This window comes from Aulonocara stuartgranti (genome assembly GCF_965226115.1).
Source record: "Aulonocara stuartgranti genome assembly, chromosome: 22".
In the NCBI taxonomy this organism is placed as follows: domain Eukaryota; kingdom Metazoa; phylum Chordata; class Actinopteri; order Cichliformes; family Cichlidae; genus Aulonocara; species Aulonocara stuartgranti.
In genome coordinates, this window is record NC_138957.1 from 9,346,433 (window position 1) to 9,373,271 (window position 26,839).

The 26,839-nt window shown below is 39.7% G+C and overlaps 2 protein-coding genes across 7 annotated transcripts in view; both read right to left on the reverse strand.

Moving 5' to 3' along the window:
• col22a1 (collagen, type XXII, alpha 1) overlaps positions 1-17,192 on the reverse strand; it is a 68,854-nt gene extending 51,662 nt beyond the window's left edge. For 2 of the 6 annotated variants that reach the window (XM_082520918.1, XM_082520914.1), the window contains exons 1-8: positions 16,754-17,192; positions 16,410-16,504; positions 12,278-12,426; positions 11,618-12,184; positions 7,428-7,508; positions 1,969-2,080; positions 544-667; positions 60-335 (exon numbers count right to left, since the gene is read on the reverse strand). In XM_082520918.1, the coding sequence (XP_082377044.1) occupies positions 60-335; positions 544-667; positions 1,969-2,080; positions 7,428-7,508; positions 11,618-12,184; positions 12,278-12,368 (1,251 nt within the window). In that variant the 5' untranslated portion in view covers positions 12,369-12,426; positions 16,410-16,504; positions 16,754-17,192. Of the gene's footprint in view, positions 1-59; positions 336-543; positions 668-1,968; positions 2,081-7,427; positions 7,509-9,505; positions 9,674-11,617; positions 12,185-12,277; positions 12,427-12,691; positions 12,942-16,409; positions 16,505-16,753 lie in introns of those variants that run through there. The other 4 variants (XM_082520915.1, XM_082520916.1, XM_082520917.1 and 1 more) reach the window with 4 other exon arrangements.
• A 5,332-nt stretch (positions 17,193-22,524) lies between these two features.
• Positions 22,525-26,559, reverse strand: LOC309698535 (uncharacterized protein). The gene is made up of 2 exons (XM_082521048.1): positions 26,439-26,559; positions 22,525-24,864 (listed from the first exon to the last, which is right to left on the reverse strand). Exons 1-2 carry the CDS (start codon positions 26,478-26,480, stop codon positions 23,941-23,943), a joined length of 966 nt encoding a protein of 321 aa, XP_082377174.1. The 5' UTR covers positions 26,481-26,559; the 3' UTR covers positions 22,525-23,940.
• Between the last annotated feature and the right edge of the window lie 280 nt (positions 26,560-26,839).

Below are 26,839 nucleotides of genomic sequence, written 5' to 3' on the forward strand. Positions count from 1 at the left end.
GAAAAATAACCTTGACTGACATGAATCACACTGTTGCCAAAATGGAGGTAAAGACTCACATCAATTGGCACACTGTCATACAGCCTTTTCCCAATCACTGTCTTCCCCTGGATATCAATGTCCTCTCTGTCTTCTATCGGCAGCGTCTGGATGTGCTTGCAATCCAAGTACAGAGACACAGACTTGGACTCCACACTGAGGGCAATCTTGTGCCAGTTGCGGTCAAACAGGTTGTCGACTTCAGGGTTTTTGAACACAGCCCTCACAGCATCTTTTGTAAGGCCCACAGCGTTGTACTCCACTGCCTTGTTCTCACCGTCCAGACGGATGGACACCTGACAGGTCAGAAGCACAGGGATGTGAACTGAAACATAAAGGAGCTTGTTTTCCATAGGGGGAAGTAATGAATGTACAAAAATAAATAAAATATTGGAATGAAAAAGAGAAGTCAGCGAGGTGAGCCCATTCGATGATGTAATTCTCCAAGTTGGGCCACATGCAGAGACAGGTACATTTGTCACTATTTACATTTGACTCACTCACCTGTGGAATTCCATATTTGTCAAAAATCTGCCAGAGGTACCAGTCTTCACGCCTCGAGGTTTTCCTGAATTTAAATGTGGTCACAAAGGCATATTCGTCTGGCAGCCCTTGACGAAACACATCTCTGTGGAATAAAAGTACATTATTATTACTGCTTTATTTTTCTCTTTTTAGTGGATGTGGTAAACCAACAGTTGCATTGGCTGTACAGCAGTTGAAATATTAATGTATAAGGTTAAACACAGTCCCAGTGTTTTACCTAGCAACCAGTGTGTTTGTAGCTACTCTTTCTGCTCTTCTTAGCAGTTTTACACTGACTTCTTATATTCAAACTGTTGCCTGTGTATTTATAGAAACAGCAAAATAAAATAAACTGTTCACATCTGAATTAATATTTATAAAGGAAGAGCTCAGAATTCTGTAAAATTGGAAAACTGGAAAAACCTTTCAAAGAATAGGATTAGCCAGGATGCTCACTGGGATTGACACCTTGTTAGCCAAAATCATTCTTTCACAAATCCAGCGCTTGTTCTTCTGTTTCAAAACACCACGGTGGTAAAAATGCGCACCATGACAGTTCAAAAGGAACTTCAAAAGTCAATGGGGGATGTTACTGTAGTCAAACCTATTTTTTAGGCTCTCTATGGCTACAAGTAGCAGACAGTTAGCTTAGCATAAATACTGAAAATTGACAAGGCTAGCTTAGCCACCAAGTAACAAGTAACAAAAAAAGGTTTAAACTTCACCATAAACTGTGTTTTGGTGCTTTAGTTTAGACATTTGCGCCATCAAAGCAGAATACTAGTTAAGGTGTCTTTATTTTTAGCTTTAAGAGTTAGCTAATTTTATTTTTACTGTAGCGTCCTATATAAAAAAAACAGTGCAGACAGAAAACACTTAATGAGACAAAAACATTTGACAAATGGGGAGAAGACATCCACGTTCTCCTGGTTGGCCAATTCTGAGCCTTCAAAATGACTTCCCTTTATCCCTTTATGGATCTCAGGATGTCAGGAATAAGTCTAAAAAAGACTAAATTGGTGCCTTTAGTACTTAAGTAGATGGCTAGTGGTTGTTTATCACATTTACTGACATTTCATCTGGCTGTGTTCAGATAGCGACATATCAACTCTAACTCCATAAGGTTAATATACAGAAGATGTCATTAATATAGCTACATGGTAATGATGTTTCACATGAGATTGTGTCATAATGTATTGCAAGTTGGTCTTAGTTGTGTTTGGCTTTGAATCTCCTCATTGTTGGAGTTGTTGTGCAGGAAACATTTCCTTTTCAGCCAGAACTGAGATTTAAAAGGATGAATTTTTGGAGACTTCAAAGACTTCATTTTTGCCACTTTCATGTGCATTGACAGGGCTCAAAAACAAGCTGAACTGTTTAAAGCATAATGGGCAGGTCACTTACTCTGTGTTTTGTACTATAGGCATGGTGCCAAGGCGAACATATGAACTTTGTCCATCTTCATCTCTGGCTCCCAGAATATCTCTCACGTTGAAATAATCCATCAGGTCAAATCCTGCAGCAACACAGTAAAAAAGCCTAGTTGGACTCCACACACACATAAAAAAATCATGCCAGGCTCTCCGGTCATGAAGTTGAGTTATGGCTTTGTCAGATTTCTAGGGGGTACACTGAAGTTTAACTGGGTCAGTCCCACCACACCCTGCATCACCCTGAATTAATGGACAACTGGAAAATACAGATGTTTTCTGGACCATTTAAATATTTGTTAGATTTGTTGCCAGAGTGGGGAAAAAAAGCTCGTTTCCACTGGTGGTAAGGTCCTCGTGTGAGTCTGAGAGAGCGCATCTGTGTGTACATTGTTCTGCAGCGTGTGATTTGAAGTGGTGTGACCACAGACCATAGTTAGGTGGTTTAGAGAGGACACTCCCTTGTACAACAAACAAGTAGCTGTAGCTATGGCGATGCCAGTAAGACGAGTGCTTGTGCAGCACTAATGCTGCCAGTGTGTCCAGCAGCTCTCACTGAAAGCTGGTGGTTAGCCTATGTTGTGTAGTCTGAGCTCTCCGGAAAGCAGACTGCGGCACGAGTGAGTCAACAGAATGAGAACAGCCTCAACATTTTCCTGCACAGCCCTAGTTATGCAGCAAAATCTGTGTGAGACGTCTAGTGGGAATAATAACAGCAGCGCACTAATCTTTCAAAGAGGAAACCACAGCATTAAGGTGGTAATGCGAGAGTCTGGCAGAAAAGCTCAGTGGATGTCATAGGAAATAGCTTGGAAGCAGGTGGTTAAGCGCACACTTAGCCTGCCCCTGTGTCATTAGCAACAGAGCAAAAAATAACGTTAGAATCAAAAGTCTTCATGACAGATATAACTGATCTGCCATCAGCCGCACACAACAGCTGCTTTATCTGTCAGTAATTTGCCTCACATGCACCGTTAACAATTATTTTATTCACTCAGCAGTGGGTGGAGACTTTCTCTTTGCTCAAACGCATGCACAAGGAAACATTTCTCATTGTCTTTCATTCATTTGATTATGAAACAGCTTTATTAGTTAGGTTACCTTTACTGGCCACCAGATGGTGCTGTTTCTTTGCTCACTTAAAACACAAGAGTCATCAATTTTGCCTTAGCTTTCTTGTTGTTTGTTATTGTACGATCTACTGTGCAATATAAAGCGCCTTGAGGCGACTGTTGTTGTGATTTGGCACTATATAAATAAAATTTAATTAAATTGAATTGAGCGATTCAGTCGTCAGTATATTAGGTAAATGGAAAACACAGCTTCAAACACACACACATTCTTAAGCCTGACATTTAATGTGAGTCATCTTTAATTTTCTCACCATGTTCATGCAGAAAAATCCAAAAAGGATTTGTTGCTGTGTTCTCATACCTGAGACTTTTGCCTTATTTAAACCATGGGATGGGATACTCGCAAAATCCCCCCCAGTCTCAGTTGGGTTATTTTTAAAAAGTCTTCTGAGATACGTGTGATGTAAAAGGGCTCACCTTCCTTTGCTATCTGAAAGAAAACACTTTGAGTAGTTGACAACTTAACGAGTAAAAACGTAAACCTTTGCTGTACAAGAGCGATGTTTGCTGGTTATCAGTTGCTCGAGGAAGCCACGCAGCTGTGAGTTACACTGGCCTCGATTCTCCCTGTCACTGTGCTTGCATCGTGCACACCATGCTGTTTCTGTGGCTCTTTGGGGCCAAATCTGAGCACAAAGCTGTAATTTGAACTGGCAGCAGATAGCGTATAATCAACCCAAAAAGTTATTTTGGACAGCCAAAAACGACCACTGGGGTGATCTGCGGCAAAAGCCAGATGAGTTCACTGACTGGGAAAGGCGAGCGCATACACACAGCATTCTTTTGATGGGAGCAGATGGCAACATTTGTACAGTAGATAGTGAGCGCCGAGCCACGGAGATGCTCCGCAGCCTCTTGTGTGTGCTCGGTACCCCGAGGGGGTCTGACTAGACAGCCCGTGATAAATACAAGTCTCATTCAAACCGCAGGTCTCTTGGCTGTCAAATCATAATAAGTGGCAAATAGTCTTGACATTTAGCAAAGAGAACTGCACTCCCTGTGCACCAGCACAGAGGCATTTGTTGTGTAATTATAAGAAGGACCTGCAGGAGTAGCAATGATAAACACCGTGTGTCTGTATGAAGAGAAAATCTCGGTGTGCTTACCCGCAAACTGAAAAAAAGTACTTTGCTCAAGCAAGTTTGACATTGTACATCTTAAAGTTAGCTGCATTTACAGAGCGACTGCAGCTTGGAAATCCCCAGACATCTTTATCATGTCAGAGCGTCAGACCTCAGACCGCTGTGTGATAACATTTCGCCCCAAGTGGGGCCCACAGCAGGTTTTTGCTCGTAGAAAAGACCTGATTGTGACACAACTGTCTGTGTTAGATTCAAGGTAGAGAAAATAAATCAATAAGCACCCCTGTGCTGTATCTACTGGTGCTAAAGTGAAATAAAAACTGAACATTTTCATTGAGCTGCCTTTGCTTCCAGACAACACTATGGGAACAGTTAAAGCATAGAACATGAGTAATTATGATGGAATTTAAAATTATGATAGTGTTTAGCTGTAACTAAATGTAAAGCAAATATAAATCAATGCAGAGTGGAGTGTATTCATGGCCTGTTCCACAGTATTCTATAGTCTGGGTACAAGAGAAGTATTTCCCATAGAGTTTTCCACTGGAACAAGATCTGACAAACAAATCTTTGGTCAGAGGATTTATTCCAGTACGAGTGCTTAGCGCATCTGACAAAGTGATACATCTGCTTAAGAAAGTATCAGTGGCTTTCAGTGATTTATCAAAAGTTTGTTCTAATTTCTTTTGCGGCTGAGAGAAAAAGCCAAACCACATAATTAGCACTCGCCCAGTGACAAGGATGTGATAATGTGTCCTGACAGCAGAAAGTGACGCTGTGTCTAATCATGAAAACACTCTTTCAGTCAAAAAGTCAGCGTAACTTTTTAGCAACTCTAAGAGGATGCATCAGGGATAAAGCTTTCTCAAAGGGTTCTGTACTTTAGTCCAATATATACTCTTAAAACCTGACTACAGTATGAGGGGAAATACTGTTCATTTAGCAAAACCGAAATACAATAAACAAATATGCACTGAAGTATTTAAGTTCAGTTTTACTAGCTCGTAATATTTCACAGAAGATCTCTCAAATAATTGTGAGAAATTAACCGATGATTATAAGATTATGTGGTTAAAGTACAGAGTAATCAGGCAGGAATTACATGCCACTGCCATTCGCTGGTGCATCCAGTAGTGGATAGTTAACAGCTAAACCATAGTTTTTCTCACCAGGAAATAAATGTAGTCTAAAAAGTAGACTTCACATCATAGCTCAGTGTGCAACTCCATATTGATGTTGCACTTAATGAATGTGAGAGCTGTGGATGCCAGCAGACTGACAATCTATATGGATGCTACAGAAAAACAGCTCCATGTTGGGACGTCTGCAAACACTCGCCTGATGAATTTACAGGTTCAGTAACTCATTTCATTGAAATTTGAAATCAAATTGAATTTTAAAAGATTTAATATTTTGGACTGTTTCAAATTTAGGATTATCCTGTGCATGTTAATTGTAAATCACAAGTTATTAGCTAATGAGACGTTCCTCATCTCATCTGAATTTTGTTAGTTTGTTGCTTTTTTATTAAACTAAAAAATACATCTGGGAACTTTTAAAAGTCTGTTCTTGACAATTATCTACAACTTTACTACTATTTAAAGTCCTATTCATCACATTAAATCAAGGAGCACTAATGACCCTGTCTCTCAGTAATTGACTTACGCATTCCATCAGTGGTTTAAAGCTGTTTTGGAAGCAAAAGGAAATATAGATACTGCACATGACCCTCGAGCTCACAGGCCTCTTGTAGAAGACCCGAGTTTGAAGGATAAAGACGGCCCGACAGGAGCGAGAGGGGAATTTAAAAAAAGTGGGCTGTTATGTTAAATAGTAATCATTGTCATCCATCTTTGATTTGCAGATGTTGCATCAACAAACACAAGTCTTAAACTTAGCCAGTTATTTTTTGTCCAAAACAGATATATTTGGTTTTGTTTTTTTATTTCATTTCATTAATGTTGTTATATTTGAATTCATTGCCAGCTGGTGTCTTTCTGTTTCAAGTTTCCATGTTATGTCTGTGTGGTTTTCCTCCCACATGTCTAAGGACATGCAGTTTTGATAAACTGTCCTTAAGAAGTAACGTGTTTTTGGCTGTCATTCAGCAGCCTCTTCAGGGTGTACGCAGTGAGGTCCAGTAGAGTTGTGATGCTGACCAAAAGATATACAAAAAAGATGGAAGGATGTCCGGGTTTTAAGTAATTTTTTTTTTAAGAAATCAAAGTCTGTCTTTCCTGAATAAATCAACAGAGGACCCTGTGCCAGCCAAGTATGTTAAGAGGGAACATTTCTAAAAACATAGCTTTTCGGTGCTCTTACATCTCTTTTTCCTTGAACCTGGACTTAGCACGAGTCCAAACACTCATGCCTGTGCATCTGTTTTTTCTCTTACTGTGATGGATGTGGGTGGGAGACACAGACAGGAACTGAGATTTCCCAGAACACACTGTTATAACTGGTGGGTAAATGGTTTTCAAGACCTCAGAGAAGAACCTTTAACACAGCAGCGTGGAATGTGTGGAATAAAAACATCTAATGATGGAGCGCTACATGCTAGTGAAACAGCAGCTTCACTGCTAATCTTAAAAAGAGCAGCGCCTTGTCTTGACTCTTGTTTGTGACTTCCATAGCCTGGATTTCAATAGTGAAGCTGCAATAACAAACACTGAGTGTACTGAGAGGTCACGTCTTTCTACAGATAAAGTGGTGGCGCCTCAAGTGGTCATCTGAAAGGTTTGAGTTTGATGCAGATGAAATGGATAAACTCTTCAGAACTGTTATCTCCCAGAAAAGGATGGTGACCTCGCTTCAGATAAAGCTGAGGAGTCTATCCTAGATAGAAAAGTAAGTTCAAGTATCTTGGAGCAAGAGATCAACGCACCAGCAGGTCAACCATACTGGTAAAGAGAGCCGAACCATGAGGTGAAGCTCTGAATTGGCCCACTGTCAAATTTGATTTTGAAAAAGACGAGTGTTTTGTTTTCACAAGTATATTTAGAGAGCTGCCAGCAGCCTCCTGGTCATGAATTAAACCACTTCACTTTATATTCTCATGGAAAGAGAGAGAAACTGTGTGTGAGAACAAACTCTTAGCATGCAATAAATGTTTTTGGAAAATGTAGGAAATGCTTTCAGAAATAAAGACCTGACCTTGTGGTTGACACGTATTGCAAGTGCTGCATGTTGCTGTTAGGAAAGCAGCAGTTTGCACATACCTGGAACCTCTTCAAGACCATAACTGGTGCTGCCGGGCTTAAACCGATCAGGTTGAACCTTCATATTTGGACACAGCACATCTGAGGAGAAAGCAAAAATAATTCAGTTAGACACGCTCGTGCTCTTATTGGACCATGGGGAGAAAGATATGGTAACCCTGTATCTTCCTGTTCAAAATCGAATCACATGTTACTGTTTTATTAGAAGAAGCAATCAGCGGGAAACGTTCTGAGGGGTCAGACGTGAGAGATGTGAAGTGGCATATTGTTAAAGGAAGCAGTCGGATCATTGAAAGACATCTGCGATGAGGGGAGCACCAGCGCAGACAGTTCTGCCGTTTGATATCTGGGGATGGGAAGCGTGTGGATGGCCGAGTGACGACTGAGATGGCTTTTATAGTAGGTGGGGTGACAGTGTTATATTTCCACACACGCGCAGCTCAGTGATGACAGCAAGAAAGGCAAACCCTTCAGGTTGGCAGGAGAGACATTTTCTGTGTCAGGATGCCAGCTTCTGTGAAGGGTGCTGTCTAGTTCCATATATGTAAACGTTTGCTTAATGTGACCGGCAGTTTCTGAGGATCTCTTCACTCCTGGTTAATCCATGGATACAGATAACCCTCATTCATATTGATTTTGCTGGTTCGCGTGAGTATACGTTTGTTTTTCATTTGTTTGTTTTTTACTAAACTGTGTCATAAAGCACACGCACTAATAATCACATGTGAGCGTGCTGACACACTAAAGAAATGTGAACACGGCAAACTTTATCCCAGCCAAATGTTAATATGTCAACAAGGCTTCACTGCCTTCCCATAAACGCTGGGTGGAGGACATAATGACACACCTCAAAATAGAACAACTCAGGTACAGAATTCAGGGCTCACTTAAGTTCATGAAGAGCTGGTGGCTATTTCTTATTGTGCTGGAATAACGTCTGTTAACTTAATGTTGATTTGTTTTATCATTTTAATTGTTGATTTTTTATTTCTCATTGTACTATAGTGTATGCAGCTGGATGTCTGGCTATTCACAGAACATACAAATACTCAAAAAACAAAAAGAATCAGTGCAAATATTCAAATACAGTCCTGTGCAAAAGTCTCACTCCACCATCATTTATTCTTTATATTTTTATTCCAAGAACTTTTAAAGCTGTCTTGAGCCATAGTTTCTGGAGGACTTTGAAAGTTTTCCATCATACATCGGTTGCTTTATTACTAATTTTCATTTTTAGTCCAGTCTTTGAGTCTTTTTTTATCGTTTTCAAAGGAGTTTGTTTGTTTGCTTTTTGTTAATTAAGCCAACTAACCCTCACCTATGAATCATTCAAACATTAAAGTAGTGCTGTGTCTAGACAAAAAAAGCCAAATGTGACACAGTTTAACAAGCATAAAATACTACTTTCACACCATTAATGTGATTCCCAAAGAGCTATTTGATGGAAATTTTAGCATTACACTGATAGTGTAATGCTAAAAGAATTTAACAATACCAGTGATGGAGGCCTCTTTATGTGGATTGTACGAGCATTTATTAACATCACTGACTAGGATCAAGGCTAAGCATGATAAGGGGGAACCATGAAACATTTTAAAAGTAGACAGAGGGTGTGTCAACAGCACCAGTGATAGTGCATATGCTTGCTAGCATGCTAGCAGTGCACTTATAATTGAAGACTAACCATATATTGCATATGTGTTGTGGTAGCTCTTAGGCTTTATGCATTAAACGATTGTTTACAGGCAAATGTTCACAAAATGCAGTTGTTAGTGTGACCATCATTGCAAAACATTGTAAACATTATATACCACACAAGTGGGTACATAGAATCTGTTAACAGAAATATCACGCTCATTTTAAACTGACATTAGCATTTGGCTCAAAATAATGCAATGCTATGCATTGTACCGCCTCAGAGCTGCTAGCATAGTTGTAAACTTAGACATGCAGACTTGCCTTTTTATGGTGGTTCTTTTGCTCTAAGTGCCATGATAAACTTTCCACTCTGTTGATTGCTGAAATTAAACCGCATTTTTATCAAGACAAATCTGTATCCTCCACTCTTTGAAACTCACCCTGATGGGCTCCCTTGTGTTAACTTTCAGTCAACAGCAGCAGATCCAAATCATGTTACCCTTTGGAATCACTATATCATGAAACCTGTTATTATGTCATTGATTTGTCTAACCCTGAATGCTATCCTGAATATATTATCTGACAAGTGAGACACTCCAAATTCCCTATTATTTGCTAAAAATCCAATTTGTTTTCCAATTCACAGCTGTAAAAATCTTCACTGCAGAAAGGCTTTTAACCTGTAGCACTGATTATGAGCGCCTGTCAGCTCTTGAATACTTTATCATGCCCCAAGTAGTAGAATTATTTCAGTTTCTTGTGCATTGTTTTTAATTTGGGCTTGACATTTTTCATTGGGAGCAAAGCTGGAGGAGACTGTTTTTTGCTTGTGTCTGCTTGTGCCTTAATTTAAAAAACAAAATTTTTAGACGTTAGATAGGACCTTTGGCTTATACTGTTCATAAAGCCAAATTCAGCCAAAAATGACCATTCTATAAAATATATATAAGCACATCACTCATTTTTTTTAAAGACAGTGATGACACTTGAGCATGCTAAATACTTGAGCTACCCTCAGATTTGTGGCCCTAAGGCTATAATTTGGCTGTGAGTTAAAGTGGAAGCAGTGTAAAACTTGCCTTTGGGAATGAATCTCTGATACAGAAGTATCATCAAAAATGTATGCATTGCATGTGGCATCTGTTTTCAGCCATAAACTGATAAATTATTCATTTTTGCTATTAGCTGTGTTTCCTGTCACTATTATAGCTTGTGAATTTTTAAACACCATCTGGGTGCCCCTTGTCTGTTATGTGGAGAACGGGCATGTAAGGTCAAATATGCAATCTTGGGGTTTTTGTGTTCTTAGGTGAGGCCACACATGCTCTGTCGAATCAGTGTAGCACAGAATAAATAGTGTCCATTTTTAAAACTATAGATTAAAAGGTGAAAACATCTAACATGGACATTTGAGCCACTGTAGCTGACCCACTTGAAACATTCGAGCTATAATTTTCTTGGTGAAAATAACTCACATCGCTCAGGCAGCCAGTTTTGCTGACCACTGATGTACTTGGAGGCTCACCCGTGGTGATTTTAGAGATTATAGAAAGAAAACACTGAAACTTTTTTTACCTGACTGAATTTAGCCTTTGGCTTGCTGAAGTTGATAAAGTATGGTTTAAAAATACAATCTTATCGGGTGCCTTGTTCAAAACCTATGAGTCAAGAGTCAGAGGTTACTGGCTTTAAGACAAAACTACAAGCTGCCTTTAAAGCACAAGGGGTATGTAACTTTGTAACATGATACCCCCTCAAAAAAGAATGAAGGCATTTTAGTCTTACTCATCACATTCTTGACAGGAATCACTGCTTTTGCCTGACAAGTTAGCACCAGGTTAAAATAAAAGTTGAGGGTTTGTCATTGCTCATCCTTAAGCAAACCATGTAATCATGTCATTTCCATTTTAGTATTTCTTGTTCGTGGTTAAGACTCATGGCATCCCTTTCTTTCCAGTCTGGCTAATTTTAGGCAGGAATTTTAAGCGTTGGCGCGGGAAGCATCCATCATCCCCATAAAAATGCTAGCAAACGGATGGGTCCCTGCTTCGCTACAAAGCTAAAAAAGTTGTTAAGATAGAATATTATAAGTCTATTTTAACTGATTAAGTTAGCAGTGTAAACTGTTTTGTGTCCATGTTGAAACATTTTCTCAACACACCAGTGGAGAAAGCATTGAGGTTAACACTAAGACAAGCTTTTTTACTGCTAAATGCCTCTGCAGTATAGCAGCAGTCGAAAAGGCAGCTGTACCACAGATATGTCTTGGTCGGGAAACTGTCATTTATGAGCTAATTTTTGCAACAGCTTCATATTCAGTCACAAGAAGTCGGGATAGCTCAGTGTGCATGTGCATCTCTGTGTGGTCGGGGTGGGGTTTTGTGGTTAGGGTCTTTCCTCTTTTCACAGTGGTTAAAAGGTTAAAATAAGAGTCAGTTTGATGAAGTGCATATTGCAACTGAGGCAGGCTGTTCAAAGTATAACTTCAAAAAGAAGCCATGCGGCATGCAGTGTGAGTGTTTTGTTGGCAGTGGTCCCGATGGCTGACTTACTCTCACACAGCCTCCTCCTCAGCCTGTCCCTGATCTTGTCAATGGCATTGAAGTCTGTAACGTGGAAAACATGGGCATTCTTTGGCTCCGCTGCAATCTCTTCCAGCTCCTCCTTCAGAGCCTCCCCTATGCCCACAGCAAACATCCTGATGTCCGCTTTGGCAGCTTTCTTGGACGGCTCCAAAACATAATCCTGGCTTCGGCCATCTGTGAGAAGAATGGCTACCTTCTGAATGCCTCTGGCGACCGGCCTCGCTCCATTCTGCACTGTGAAGATGTTGCTGGTTGTGTAGTTGATAGCATCCCCAGTCATTGTATTTCCCCCCAGGTAGCGTATGTTGCTTGCAGCTCGCTTCACATCTTCCAGGGTCTTGTGTTGCCCTAGGTTGAACTCAGTGGTTGGTCTGTCACTGTAGCGAACCACGGCTACCCTTGTCTTGTCAGGTGCTACATCAAAAGACTCCACCAGGTTAGACACCCATTGCCTAATCTTCTCAAAGTTCTCCTTTCCAACACTGGATGAGGTATCCAGGATAAAAGCCAAGTCATAGTGGACGTTTTTACAACCTAGAGAAGGCAGATGCAGCAAGGATTTTAACACATACAGTAAATGTTCTAAGGCTGCTATTACAACAGAAATTCTAATCCTAATGGTCTTACCTGCTCTTTGTGCTTCCACCTTCTCACTGGAAAGAGTCAAGGCCAGGATGACCAAGACCAGGGTGATCCTAAATCCCAGTCTTAATTCCATCTCAGCCTTGGCTTCAGTCTGTTTTGTTTAGCTTATTATAATCATCAAGTTGTTCAGTCTGTGGAGAGATAAATAAAATCATAATTCAGTTCAATTCTATTCAATTTAATTAAAAATATTTATATATTTCTATTTATTGCATTTATATTTATATTGCATCTTGCCTATTTGAGAAGTGTTTGAATTGATCTGTGAAATGTATAGTTTCTGAAAAGTGGCCAATTGACACTAGCTGAAAAAAACAAAATCTACCCTAACTCCAGATGGGTCAGGTAGAAATCCCTCTGAATGCTAGACCTATGCAATCAAAAAATGGGATTTACCGTATTTTTCGGGCCGTAAGGCGCACCAGATTATAAAGCGCATTAAGTAAAACAAAGCAGTCAGATAAGTCAACTTGCTTCCTCCACTTCCGTACCATTGATTCATTGATGTTGAATTCTATCACAGCTGCTCTATCCCCATGTTGTTGCAGTATGTTAACAATTAACCTCATATTGTGGATGGATTATCTCAATTGTTCTCCTGACTGAATCTTGGCCATGCAATTGCATTTGTCCCTAACAATCGGGAACTCTCACGTTAATCTTTATCGAGTGGAGAAAAGTTAGCGTTCATGCTCCAGCTTCACTGTGTTTGTTATGTTAACATAGCTGTGTCGCTAGCGATCACGTACCACATTATTATATACCAGCTAGCCTAACTTCAGTAACCCTACAAACATCACTGCTGTTTAGTTTTCTGTCTTCATTTATGTTGGAAGTGATAGCAGAGCTGTACGTTTTAATTTTTTCACAAATCTCTCAGTCAGAACATGCTATATCCTGTTTAGGTGGAAACTAGCAAGCTAACTTCCGGCTAACTTCTAACTCCGTCAGAATTTGATATATTATGTTTTAATGGATGCCTGGATGTTAAACCTTTTGTTACACCTGGTAAAGCAGCAACATTGACCATTTTATTAAAGATGATTTGACTTTGTGACTTGAAGCAGACGGAGTTTTGGAATAGTCCGCGAGGCTCCTGACTACAGTAGCCGTAATGCTGCGACAATCCATCAAGCGGTGTGGCTTTTTATCTTCGCAAAGTCATATTAAAACATTTTTTAACAGATTTTTGAGTGCCACGTACCTCATAAAATCGGTTTGAGGTCAGTAAGCACAACCAGAATTCAAGGCGCACCGGATTATAAGGCGCACTATTGATTTTTGAGAAAATTAAAGGATTTTAAGTGCGCCTTAAAGTGTGGAAAATACGGTATTTTCTTTACAAACAAGTCTTTACAATCATTTAACAAAGAAGGCAATTGTTAGCGTTCCAATAGCTACAATTTAAACTGCATTAGACACCTTATATGTGTCAAAGAAAAAGAAAAATCTCATCTCCACTATGGTCCAGTATTTTACTGTCTCCGCTTTGGTATGAAAGCTGGAAGGAAATGTCGTTCATTCTTAGGACATGATAATTGAAACCTAAGACTAAAATACACACTTTTTTGTTTTATAGCAGCAGTGAATACTTCATCCAGAGAAAAACTGGACTTGGTAAAGAGTGTTGGAATTTGCTGCATATATATCAACTCCAACCACATAAGGACAACGTCAGGTCTGTGATGTTTTCTGATGATAAACTGCAAAAGTTAACCAAAGTAATTTCTTACTCTTTAAAACATGCATTTAAACACACATCTAACTGCTAGAGTGCCATTTTTACAGGTTTGATCATGTTGTAGAAGACATCAATCTGCCTCTGTTTGAATCATTTTTATGCTGTTGTCTCTGGGTGGCACTGAGAGGAGCCTGTCTTTTAAACAAAATACTATTCTTGATCTTATTTTACACAAGTGGTTGTGTTGCCTGCTATTAAGATTGATGTGTGGCTGACTGTAGCCATAACACAGGCTCATCCTGATCTCATTGCAGGGGGTTTGTGGGGGAAGTTGAGGAAAGTCTGAGTAATGCACAGCTTGGAAAGCAATAATATAAACCATCTTTTACTGTTGGGATATTTTCACTCAATTGTGCTTTTAATGTATGTTTTCCAGAAAGAAAAAGATATATTTTTGGTGGTGGATAGTAACTTTTAACTTCCAGAAATAAAGCAGTGCTGTGTAGTTTTCCTATAACGGAAGGAGCAGGTAATTCACCTTTTACATTCCTAACAGTCATTAGAAAACTTGATATTGATATATATATTTTTTTAAAAAGAAGCTTAAAACACATTATTTTAGAAGGTTTTGTGTCTCAACAATCTGGAGAAGTGTTGGCAACAAATAAACATCTCTGGGGTTGAAAAGTTCAGCCAAAATGTCAAACACTTTAGTTGATCCATCAGGTAGCCATCAGTGAGTCAACATAGAGTCCCATGTTGAAATGCCCAACTTCAGTGAAGAAATTAACATGTTTGGTTCAAACAAAAAACAAACAAAAAAAAAACCATCATCTTTTGGGCATTTTGGATAGTTTGTCCCTTCATAAAAACTACAGAGGTTGTTGAACTGAACCAAACCTCTGGCTGCTTGTGATGATTTTGCATCACAAATCCAAGAAATAACTTCAGTTTATGTGGGTAAATATCAGTTTGTTACTGTACGTAGCACTGATTAACAGGTATCTGCATCTATGTGTTGCATCTGTACATGCCCTAAAATGCATGCAACTTATCAGTCCAGTCACATCTCTGAATAAAATAATTTGTTACGCAAAAAAAAACTCAGTTAAAATGGTAATGTTGAGGCTTCAAGATGCACGCAAACAGTGGCTATGCCCACTCTGTGGTGGGTGCTGGACTTCACTGAGCACATTAAAACATTAGGATTGCTTATGTTATAAGGTAGACCTTAGTCACATACTGCCACTCAGTGATAGTTTCAAAAAAGTGTGATGCAAACTGGAAACAAAGACTATTCGGCTGCTAAATAAAAGTTGTTTCTTACAAATGAAATTTTACTTTGAAGGCAAACATTCTCTGTAGCCAGGTTGTGTAAGACTTGTCACAGTTTCACAAGTATTTGCAGACAGGTCAGCATTTTCTATACAAACTACAGTGATCCTAGCAATCTGCCAGCAGCCAACGAACTTGCAATGAGGTTTTCGGTTCAACCTTGTATAAATCTTTTGAACCAGTTTCACTTAGTGATGCCAAGCACCTTCCTGCAGCCACTCATCAACTGCTAGGGAATACACTTTTTTCCTAGTGACCAGGCGATCACCAACTGATCTGGCCTTGGCAACTTTCATGAAGGAATGAATGGGAGGAAAGTTAACCGTAATATCCTTCGAGCAGGTAGGTAAATTTTGTATCATCTAAATAAAGCTAGGCTATCTGTTTCCAGTTGTTATGCTAGGCAGAGCTAGTCACCTCCAAGCTGTCAATCTGTTGATTCAGTTCTTGGCATGAAAACCTGACAACCGGTGTTGTCCAAAATGTCAAGCTAATCATTTACTCGGATTAGCTAGACTTTTTAGGACTATAGTGGAGAATGAAGTATAATGAAAGAGCATTAAGTAAACATAACTACAGCAAATGTAAGAATATATTATTTTAAATTACAAAATGATCTAAACAGAAAGTCAGGAAATATTGTGGTGGGACTCGACAGCCTGTTGACTGTGCTTTAGCTTCTATGTAGTCTGTGACATAGAAAGTTCACTGTGGGTTGTACAAACTTCTTTAGCGTATGGTATTGCCCTTATCTGATTCTCCACTGGGCTATTTCTGCTACTTGGTTTCAATGTTGCTATTAATGAATAAAACAGGCACTTTAGCTAAATTACTGTAATTGGTCCAATTAGTGTGCATTTAACATCTAAGAAATTCAGCCCAAAGAGCAATGAAAAAAAACTACAAAAAATCTCAGCTGCTCAGCTGAATGACATTTAGTTTCAAGCTCCTAATCGTCATTACTCTGTATGTCAAACAGATTATAATTTATCGTTCTTTCATCACTTATTATATAAAACGTGGAGCTGAATTAATCTGCAGTTTTACGTAGCTACAGTATCTGACGTGAAGCTAAAAACAGGATATCAACATCCCAACCTGGGACCAGATTCCTTACAAACAGCACGTCTGTATCACCAGGCCTGTTTCCACTTCGTCTCTTGATGGTTGACCTGGAACTGCAGTGTAGATGTCTATAACAGAAGCACCACGTTTATCATTCCCGCAATGCAAAAAACAGAGAAAGGCCTTTTTTTTATGTGCAACCAAAGGAGAGGAGGGGGAAAAAGTATGTTTTCTGATAGCAGATCTGAGCAACACATAAACACAAAAAAAGCCAATAATTCAGAACTGCTAAAGAATAAAAAAGCATTTCAGAGGCGTTTTAAGGAAGCAGAATACGCAGTAATACATGGAAGACTTCATGACTTTTTTCCCCTTACCTGGCCTGTCACTCAGTCAGTGTCGCTGGAGGTGTCTCTCTTTCTGTCTTTGCCTCCAGCGCTCACACCCTGAATCAGCACTGGGAAAGCATCATTATCACTTGATAATAATCCAAACTGTCACCCCTGCAGGCATCAGAACTCACGAAGGGATTATAATATAATCCAGGGAGACAATCCAGTGCAGAGTGTTGTTAAAAAGTGAGGTGAGCTTCAGCAACCTTGTGGATGAGTGGACAAGGTGGGAGGGAACTGCAAAGGGGGAAAGTGTAGGGTTTCACTTGGGGACGAGGCAGCTTCTACTGTTCTTGACTGGGCTGTGCTCTCACATAAAAAAGGCAAAGAGGCACAGCCAATTATAGAGCCAACTTTATGGATATTTTTGTCCTTTTTTTCCTCTCTGCCTCTCTCTCTCTCTCTGTCCTCCGTAGCTGCACCCATCTGAGGTGTTGCCCTTAAAGTAGAGGCATGGCTTCTTGGCAACCACCTCAACTGTCCAGCCGTTGCCACTGTTATAGCCACAACGGAGCCGCCCTGGGGCTGGCGGTGGGCTGGGCCTTATTGGCTTCTACCAGCAACACACTTTTAGAAAAAGGCTGTATTTAAGTTGGGGAAATGATTACAGAACACTTGTGCTTTCAGCTTTGTGTTGAATGGCTGTCCTTGCACTGGCTTATAGTAAAGCTCTGTGATCTATATGTTATGCTGTTTTTCTTGGTTTACACTCATGTCAGACCGCACACATTTCATTTAATATACATTTTTATCATATGAAATATATACTTGTATCCAAATTGATATGTCTCCTTGACTTTATGGTTTCTCATGTTTTTTTTCTCCCAATTTAATGTTTTTAATGTTTTTTTTTTCTTTCCTTGGGATGTTTTAGTGCTCCCTTTTTGTGACATCCCAAGTTTCCTCAGATAGGATGAAAGATTTATTCATGTTTGAATCAGCAGAAGAAAATGGATGGATAATTGGATGGATGGGCTGTGTATAAAAGTACAGTGCAGGTGTGGGCAATTCATTTCCCCAAGGGGCCACATCAGAAATCAGGACCGCTAAGCTGAAATCAATTCTACTCAACATTAATTTTATCTCTTTATAAACTGTTACTGGTAAGAGTAGATGTTGCAATTAAGGAATGAGAAGACAAAATATTTGTGGTAAAAATGCCAACATTCTATCATATTACAGCAACATTCGCAAAAGCAGTTCTGAATAAAATGTGTATGCTTTCACAAACTTTCAAAGACTTTCAACTTTATTCAACTTGGTATTGCATTTTCACTTGAAGTTACTTCATCTTTAGTTCTTGTTCCTTCTTTAGTGAGAAAAGGTTAATCTGTGCTTGAACAAATGGATTAACGTCAATGATTGAGGTGAAAATTCAAAAGACAGTACAGCAACAGCAAGGTCTGCCTTCCATTCTGTATCTGAAAGCTCTTTGCCTTTCTTCTCACAAAACATTTAAGTCACTTCACTGAAGTCAGAGGTAAAGCCATGTGCTTAATTTGTGGAGAGCACATTGCAAAGTTTTAGAAAGGTTATGGACCTGACAACAGAAATCTGTGAGTTGTGTGTGAAGAAAGGCAAAGAGCTTTCAGATACAGAATGGAAGGCAGATCCAGCATTTGCTATACTGTCTTTTAAAATTTCACCTCAGTCAAAGTTGTACATTACAATACATTAACAAATGTATTAAACCACTTGACATAAAAACAAGAAAACACAAAGATTTTCAGAAATCTGTCGAGACTTCTTTAAAACTGAACATTATACTGTTATTTATCAGGCCAATCACATAAGTTGAAGTTTGTACACCCAAATTTGAGCCAGCACTAGTACACTTCTCTGAGAAGCCTCAAATTAATTGAGCACAGCATACAACCACTAAAAGTAACTTTGTAACATATGGAACTAGTATATAATTTTAAAAAATCTGTTTCTTTCTGTTCAAATGATACATTTGAAAATGTAGATATCAGCAATATTTCTATTTTAGCTTTATTAAATTCCTTTTGATTAAAGAGTTTTTACATGTAGTGTTGGATTAACCTTTACAGAAACATAAAAAATGTTTTTGGTAGTTACCAGTTTTGTTCATTTAGGTCAGTCTAATGAATGTGTTAAGCGCTCAATAACTATTTAACTCGTCATTTCTTATCAGTCTTATACGAGCCACTTAGCGACAATCAAACAGCCGGAAGTGGCCCGGGCAGTACAGCATCCAGAACTCGTCTCCAACCACCCAAAGCTCCCAAAAGTCACCAGATCATGTACAAATGAGAAGGTTGATGGTTCGATCTCTGGCTGCTCTAGTTTGCATGATAATGTATCATCGGACAAGATACCGAATTGCTCCTGATGCATTCATTAGGAAAAGTGCATCTGTGAAAGAGGCATGTTGAATAAAGTGATTTCACTGCTCAAATAGAGTACTATATAAGAACCAGTCCACTTACCTCTCTCTGTTGGCATACCTGTCAATCAAAATGTCCACCACTACTACCATGACTTTAAGTCTCACCAGTATAGGAATGGAAGAATTACAACAACAAAATCACTCAGTACACTTGTTATGAAGCAGAAAACTCCTTAAGTTGGACATGCTGACATGGCCATTTGAAGGGATTGACTCACTTTTGGAGCCTGCCTCGAGAGGACTATGAAAGAACTACAGTTTTGTTTTTTTGTTGTTTTGTTTTTTTCATTTATCATTGGTTTCATTTTTTCAGCCCTAGAGGCTGCCACTTGGACCAAACACATTTTTTTTACCAACCATCCAATCCCATTTGATAGATAACTGTGCCTGTGCTCTGATTTGACAGACCGGTGATTCAGTGTGGGCTCCAGGCACTTGTAGAGTTATTGCTGCTGGGCCATGAGCCTTTAAATACATAAAAAGTTTCCTTCTCGTTTTTTTTTTTTAAATATGAAATCACATCAACTATTCTGAAGTTTTAGAAAGGCTTTGATTTACAGTAGTAGAAGACTGCTGTGATTCACATTTCTCTGTACAGTGATGTCTTTATCATGCGTGGTCATGCTCCTCGACAGTGACCACACAACACTGTGGTCATGCCACACGTCATGTTTCGTGCAGTTGTCTCCACATGCTTTTACGCCACCTTAGAATACAGCCAAATCTTGTGCGGCGCAGTCAAGGCACCTTAATGCTCCAAAGTCAGTATTTGAATGTCATGGACAACAACATTAGCCATTCCACTGAGCCCTATTTACAGTGTCTTTGTAGCTGAGGCAAGTGAGCACAGGCCGGGCTATGTATAGGCTCAGTGTGAAGTGGATGAAGTAGGCTGACGATTCAGGGCAGATGCACACGATGAGTGATGGTGTCAGTCTGAGAAACCGTCTGTCGCCTTGTGTGAGAGGGCTAAAGAGTTGACCAGCATGTTTGGTGAGTGAGAGGCTGAAGGCATCATGTAGTGTTGGAGAAAGCCATCTGTCATGCAACCGACAGCCAGGCTTACTGATACAGGCTTACTCTCACAATGTGCTTCCAGTTTTTGTCTGAGAGTTAGTGGTCGAGCAGACAATCTTTAAGAATGAATTTCTCACATATTTTACCATTTTATCTTAGTGAAAGTATCATGTTCATTTGGCCTATTCAATTCAATTTTATTTATATAGCGCCAAATCACAACAAAAGTCGCCTCAAGGCGCTTCATAGATACAGAGAAAAACCCAACAATCATATGACCCCCTATGAGCAAGCACTTTGGCGACAGTGGGAAGGAAAAACTCCCTTTTAACAGGAAGAAACCTCCGGCAGAACCAGGCTCAGGGAGGGGCGGGGCCATCTGCTGCGACTGGTTGGGGTGAGAGAAGGAAGACAGGATAAAAGACATGCTGTGGAAGAGAGACAGAGGTCAATAGCAGATATGATTCAATGCAGAGAGGTCTATTAACACATAGTGAGTGAGAAAGGTGACTGGAAAGGAAAAACTCAATGCATTATGACAGGTTGTGTAAAGCGCTTTGGGGTCCTTACGGACTAGAAAAGCGCTATACAAATACAGGCCATTTACCATTTTGATAAAGTCTACTCTCCACTGCTGTGTAATCAAATTATTGTAAATGTGTGTAATTATTTGGAAAAAGAAAAGTTTTGAGTCTTTTCTGTGAGAAACCAGCTGACCTGAACAACATAGCTTGGTTTATGCCACATTACTTAAGAGTAGCATGTACGGTACTTAAGAGTTCTTCAACATCACATCACAACATCGCAAAACTATCGTCACACAATTTAGTATGACATTGAATTCTTTTAATATTTGACTAGTGATTCCATACAAGCAGTTTTCATGTTCCAGTGAGCATCTATAAGTCCTGAAAAAGGCCACACCCTGAACAAGCTGCCATCCTATTGCAGTGCTAAGACACAGAAATATACAACCATTCACACTCATGTTTTCCAGTGAGAAGTGAAAATAAAGTTATGGCTCTTTCCTTATTAATTTAGGTAAAAGATTCAAAATAACTGGCAGGATTTATTATTATGACTTTAATCTCAGAATTCAGATTTTTTTCTCAGAATTCTGGAAAAGAAAAAAAAAGACGTGCCCACTTTTTCTTCTGGTGGCCCTAATCGTCTTCCGTACATTTGAGAGGAGACCTGTTGTGCTGAAATTATGTCGACCAGATCAGGTAGACATCAGTAACCACTGTTACATGTCAGGCCAATTCCAATGATTCACAGATTTGTGACATCTTCCTGTCTGTGAGAGCTCACAGCTGTCCTACTGTCATCATAAAAGTATTGGAGTTCTCCGGCACTTTATGCGTGTTTTCTGTTGAATTACCCACATTCCAGTTTAGATTCACTTATAGAATATCCCAGGCTCTCTTCGACTTCAGCTCCTCATCTTTTGAAGCTAGGAGGTTCACATGAGCTCTCTGTATATTTCTCATGACTCCCTTGAAAAGCATCTTTTTGCCCGAACTTTTCCTGGTGCAGACTCGTCTCTGTCCATTCTCAAAGATGGCAATCTCCTCCATGATGTCGAGACTTGTTCAGAGACATTTTTTGATGACAGAACAGAGAGCATCTCAGTCCTTGAATAACTGAGTTTTTAGTCAGATGATTGGTGGAAAAGAACTCAAAAGTATGAAGGAACAAATCATGTGTTTTGTCCTTATGTTTATTCCAGTTTTCTGGTCCCTGCCTGCTTTTTCCCACAGACAAGACTATATACAGACCAAAGACAGTATAAAAGATGGATCATGTTTTACAATCCAAACAAATGTTGAATCAGATTGTGAACCTGAACGCTCTCCAGCTAGCAACTTGTGATTAGCATACTGGGGATAATTCAATTCAGTTCAATTAAATTTTATTTATTTAGCACCAAATCACAACAACAGTTGCCTCAGTGTGCTTTACATTGTAAGATAAAGATCCTACAATATTACAAAGAAAACAGAGAAAACCAGAATAATCTCCATGATGCCCCATCAGCAAGCGCTTTGGAGACAAATCTCCCTTTCAGAAATTAATTATTTAATCAGTATGACCTGAAACCCGCAACTAGGGCTATAAAATCACTAGCAGTGTTTACAGGGGTCACAGTTTCAGAGAGCTGAGAGTCGTTTTCAGTCCGTCTGTGAGCCACACTGGTTTCAAAACACCTCAATGGCATCTGCCACTGAACCTGAATGACAAAGACAGCTACTTTCTGTACCATAAAACTTCTTACTGTTCCAGGGTATCACTCTTGAGGGCCGCCCTTCAGTAGAGTCTGTGAAATTAGTTCTTGTCATTGTTGTACTTAGTGTTGTACTTAGACTGCCCTCAGAGGTCAAACACACTGCAGCTTAAGAAAAACTGGCAAATAGAAAAATGGTGCAAAGACAAACAGAACACAATGGATGTTCAATAAAACAAGAGAAATAGCAATAAAATGTAATAGCTGCGGAAGTGAAAGAAACCAAAACATACTGAAGATCGCACTGAAACAAGGACTTTTACTAGAAAGTCTGATGTGATGTGTAGAAGGTTCTTTACTAGAGAGGTTAACTTCTTAATATACAAACATGTTGTTTGTGCTTTGTTTTTTCTTATTAGTGGGGTCCACAAGAGACAGCACTGCATATGCAGATTTTTAATGAGTGGAAAAACACTGCAAACAGTTATATCATTGATTTTGTTGCAGGTTTGGCTTGAAAAGTTTTACTTTTCTTGTTTAGTGGCTTTTATTGTTTATTCCTGGCCAGAGGTCACAGTTGGCATAGACTATAACCCTGAAAAAGCTTTTGAAGCTTTTCCTTTGGTGTTTATAAGACGCTGACTCCAAGCAGCAGATTTTCACTGCAGTAAATCTTTCAGTAACTGCTGTTTCTGACCACTTGGGGGCAGTGGAAAGAAGTTTTGGATCCACAGTCTCCTTTTTATTTCTAGAGCAAACATAGCACTTAGTTACCAAAGATAATTTAATGAATAAAGCAGACAGTATATAATGGCAGTAATGACAGTGAGCTCACGGGTTCATACTTTGGGGTGAGTTACATCTCTAATGTTACCTGCCTGGCTCGTTTCCAAAAGCCACATTAAAGCACTTCCAGGGTGGAGGAGTGTGATCAAACAACAACAAAAAACTCAGCTGGCATTCAGAAACTCCTGTAGCTGCCTATAGGTCGAATTAATTCTGCTTAGAAAAGCAGAATTGCTTTAACAAATCAGAAAGAATGATAATTTAACAAAACAAATGCGCTCCCGACCTATCTACACATCTGATCATAAACCAGGTTTTTTTCATTGCATTTTCTGTTTTTGGGCCACAAAAAAATCTTGATCCGGGTCTTTGTGCCAACAGCATGTACAATACACCCCCGAGATTTCATAAGGAGCTATTTTCACACTGGAGACATTTGAGTTAATAAAAAATAAATAAATAAGCACTGCCGAAGAGTAATCATTATGTTGTACATTCCTGCTTAAAATACTAGAAATCAGGTTTCCAGTTGGAGTACATTCCAGTCTATACCAGTCCTCTGCATGTGTGTGCTTTATGATGACATCATCCTATTTTATTAGAGACATTCCAGAGGGACTGCATTGTTATGCTTTGCGATCAAGGCTTTTTTCCTCATTAATCTGCAGTTAGCAGCACTTGGCTTCAGACTATCAAGTTCCTGTTCTCTGCTTCCACCTTCAGCTGACTGTCGGTTCAGAGTGCAGCTTGCTTACTGCCATCCTCCTCGTGGCTCTTCCTGGCACTTCCATTCTCCCAGGAGGCTGCAGGTGCAGGCGGCTGTTTGATGCCTTTCCCAACATGTGGCTGTCCTCGAAGAAGCCTCTCTCCCCGCTGCCCTTTGCCTTGGACACCTTGGACCAGCTTGCGCTCATCTGCTGATAATCCTAGTGTTGACGTGTTTGAATTGCACTGATCCTCTTCTAGGCATTGTGCTCTAGGCAGCCTTAGCCGCCTCCAACCTGTCTCCTCCTGGAAGTTGCCAGGGATGTGGCACGCCGCCTCTCTGCCACATGCAGCCTGAGCTTTAATTTGAGGGAAAAATGAGGGAGGGTTAGGTTTGCTGCACAGAGGAGCTGGGGTACCTCGACACACCACATCCTCCAGATGCTTGTGTCCATCCTGCTCTATGGGGTTGGCACGCGTCAGCTGTGGCCTTGCTGATTGATTTTGCTGCTGGGCTTTGACTGGTGCAATGGAAGCAGAAGGAAATGCCTCTGCTTTTACCAGTCTTTGCCTCATGCATGATTTTGCCTTCCTCGTATGGGTCCCATCCAGCTTACAAGAGGCTGGGTTGGGTTCTTGGTGGATAAACTTAAGCTTTTCCTTCTGAGCCTCCTTCACCTTCTCTGGCAGCTCCAGCGGGGCAAGTTTCAGGGGTCGTCTGAGGGCTTGAATCTCAGTCTGGTTTTCTATGTCAGGCTTCGGAGACTTGAGAGCTAACAAGTCCAGCTGTGGCAAGCCTTCCTCGGTAGGCAAGGAGGTCACAAGGTGACCCGCTGCCTCCCTTTCATGGCCCGGTGTCTTGGAGTTGCGGCCCTTTTTAGCAGCTGGTCTCAAGTTTTGACCATTCCGATGCAACGTGGTATTTTTAGCTTGAATAGTCAACATTTCTTCTTGCTGCAAAACACCATGAACAAAAGACACGTTATTGACTCAGATGAATCATACAATAAAAAATAATGTGACTTCTACCAGTTAGAATTTTGAAAAACAACTTTTTAAGAAGACGTTTGATGGCAGTTGCGTTACTCTAAGGATGATAAATCATTTCCGCAGTTAGGCTAACCCATACCCTTCTTTAAACGGAATTTTCAGCTGTTTTCTAAGAAGAAAATCACAAAATATGCTTGTTTGGTATGTGGCTGAAACATGTTCTAACTCCAACCGGGTCTCTGATGTCTCGGTGGATGTTAGGATGCTCATTAATGTTAATATGGGCAGTAACTGGGAGAGCCAGGCATCTCTGTAGCTCTTAAAAGCTCATTAGGATGGCTGTTTCGAGGAACTGTTAGGCTCAAGCCATTCTGGAAAATAACTGAACACCTGGATTCGGATCTATTTATTAACGACTGATTAATATTTACAACTGCCAACTTGAACATCTATAATAAACTGAGGAACTATTTGCTTACTTACAGCATTGGCTGTTTTAAATTTAGAAAGTCATCAATACAGATCCCTACTTTGCAGTGAGCATTGGCTGTGGTCATAAATACACTTAATGGTGCTGTCACTGTGATCAGCATGGAAATGTAATGAAATGTTAACACATTTGTTTTTCAAATGCTGCACAGTGTCCTTTAGAACAGTGGCCACAAGCCTGAAGGCTGGGAGAACAACAAAAGGCCGTGAGATGAATATTCAGATGGAAAATCAGGAAGTTTGTGATACACGGAATGATTCCGTCTTTAGATCTATACAGTTTTTTATATACAGTTTTACTGTGTACAGTGAATCTTATTAAAATATTTTTTTAGCACATGAAGGGAAAATTGCTCTTTATATGACAGAAGAACTGTTGATGACTTTACTTTGATCATATCTGCACATATAACTAAATTAAATAAATGCAACAGACAAAACTGTCTCTCAACACATCCAGTAAGATAAATATTTTCTGTTTTCATTCTTAACTTCAAAAGTTCCTCATTCCTAAGGCTTTTTAAAAGTTTATTACACTCACATCACACGCTTATGCTGCTGGGTTATTACTGCACACCAGAAATAAATAAGCTAGTACAGTTCACACGTCTTAGCTTGGGATTTTTTTTTAATTATTAATGAATTAAAGAAACATAGAATGAGAAGCAACAGATTATACTGGAAATAGTGCCTGCTCGACCAACTACACTCAAAAGAAACAAAAAGGCTTACTTTAACTAATTCAATGACATGTAATTTTTCCATGTAAAATGTTCAATTTAATGAAATCTGATCAAATGAAACTTAGTTGATTGGTCTACTTTCAGTTTTTGCCGATCACATAATTTGAATAAATAAACTTTTGGTTTTTTGGAAGTTTTTTTTCGTTGTTTCATCTGGACAGTTACTGTAAAGCCATTGCTTATTATTTATGCATTATTAGAAGGTGATCTAAGACATAACTGTAAAACATGACTACATCTGCACATGCACGTTGACTTTCTCATAGATAACAAGTCACTGATGAGAATCAGTGTAAGGATACTCACAGGTTTAGCAAACATCTCTTGCTTGAACTTTTGTTGAATCATATCTCGCAGAGAGGAGCGTTCTTGTTGTCCCTGCTCCGTTGGACCGTGCCACCCGGGTGAAGGCAGTGCCACTATAGTTGCAATGGATTTTAGCAGCCTTAATGTCATTATACAGATTAGGGTCACAATAAGGCACAGTGATCTCTGCTGATCTCCAGCTTAGCAGCCAGTGTCCACACTCACTCTGAGTTCTTCTTGTTTGTTTTCATTCCCCCAGCAGGATTTTACGCTAATAGAAAATGAGTAGCACCTTTCTGCTCAAATTATGACTGAAAAGTAGCAGTTATTTTCATTTTTCACTGACCACCAGATGGTGCCAGAGACAACCTTTGAAGAGTACTGTGACCTCACTGTTGCAT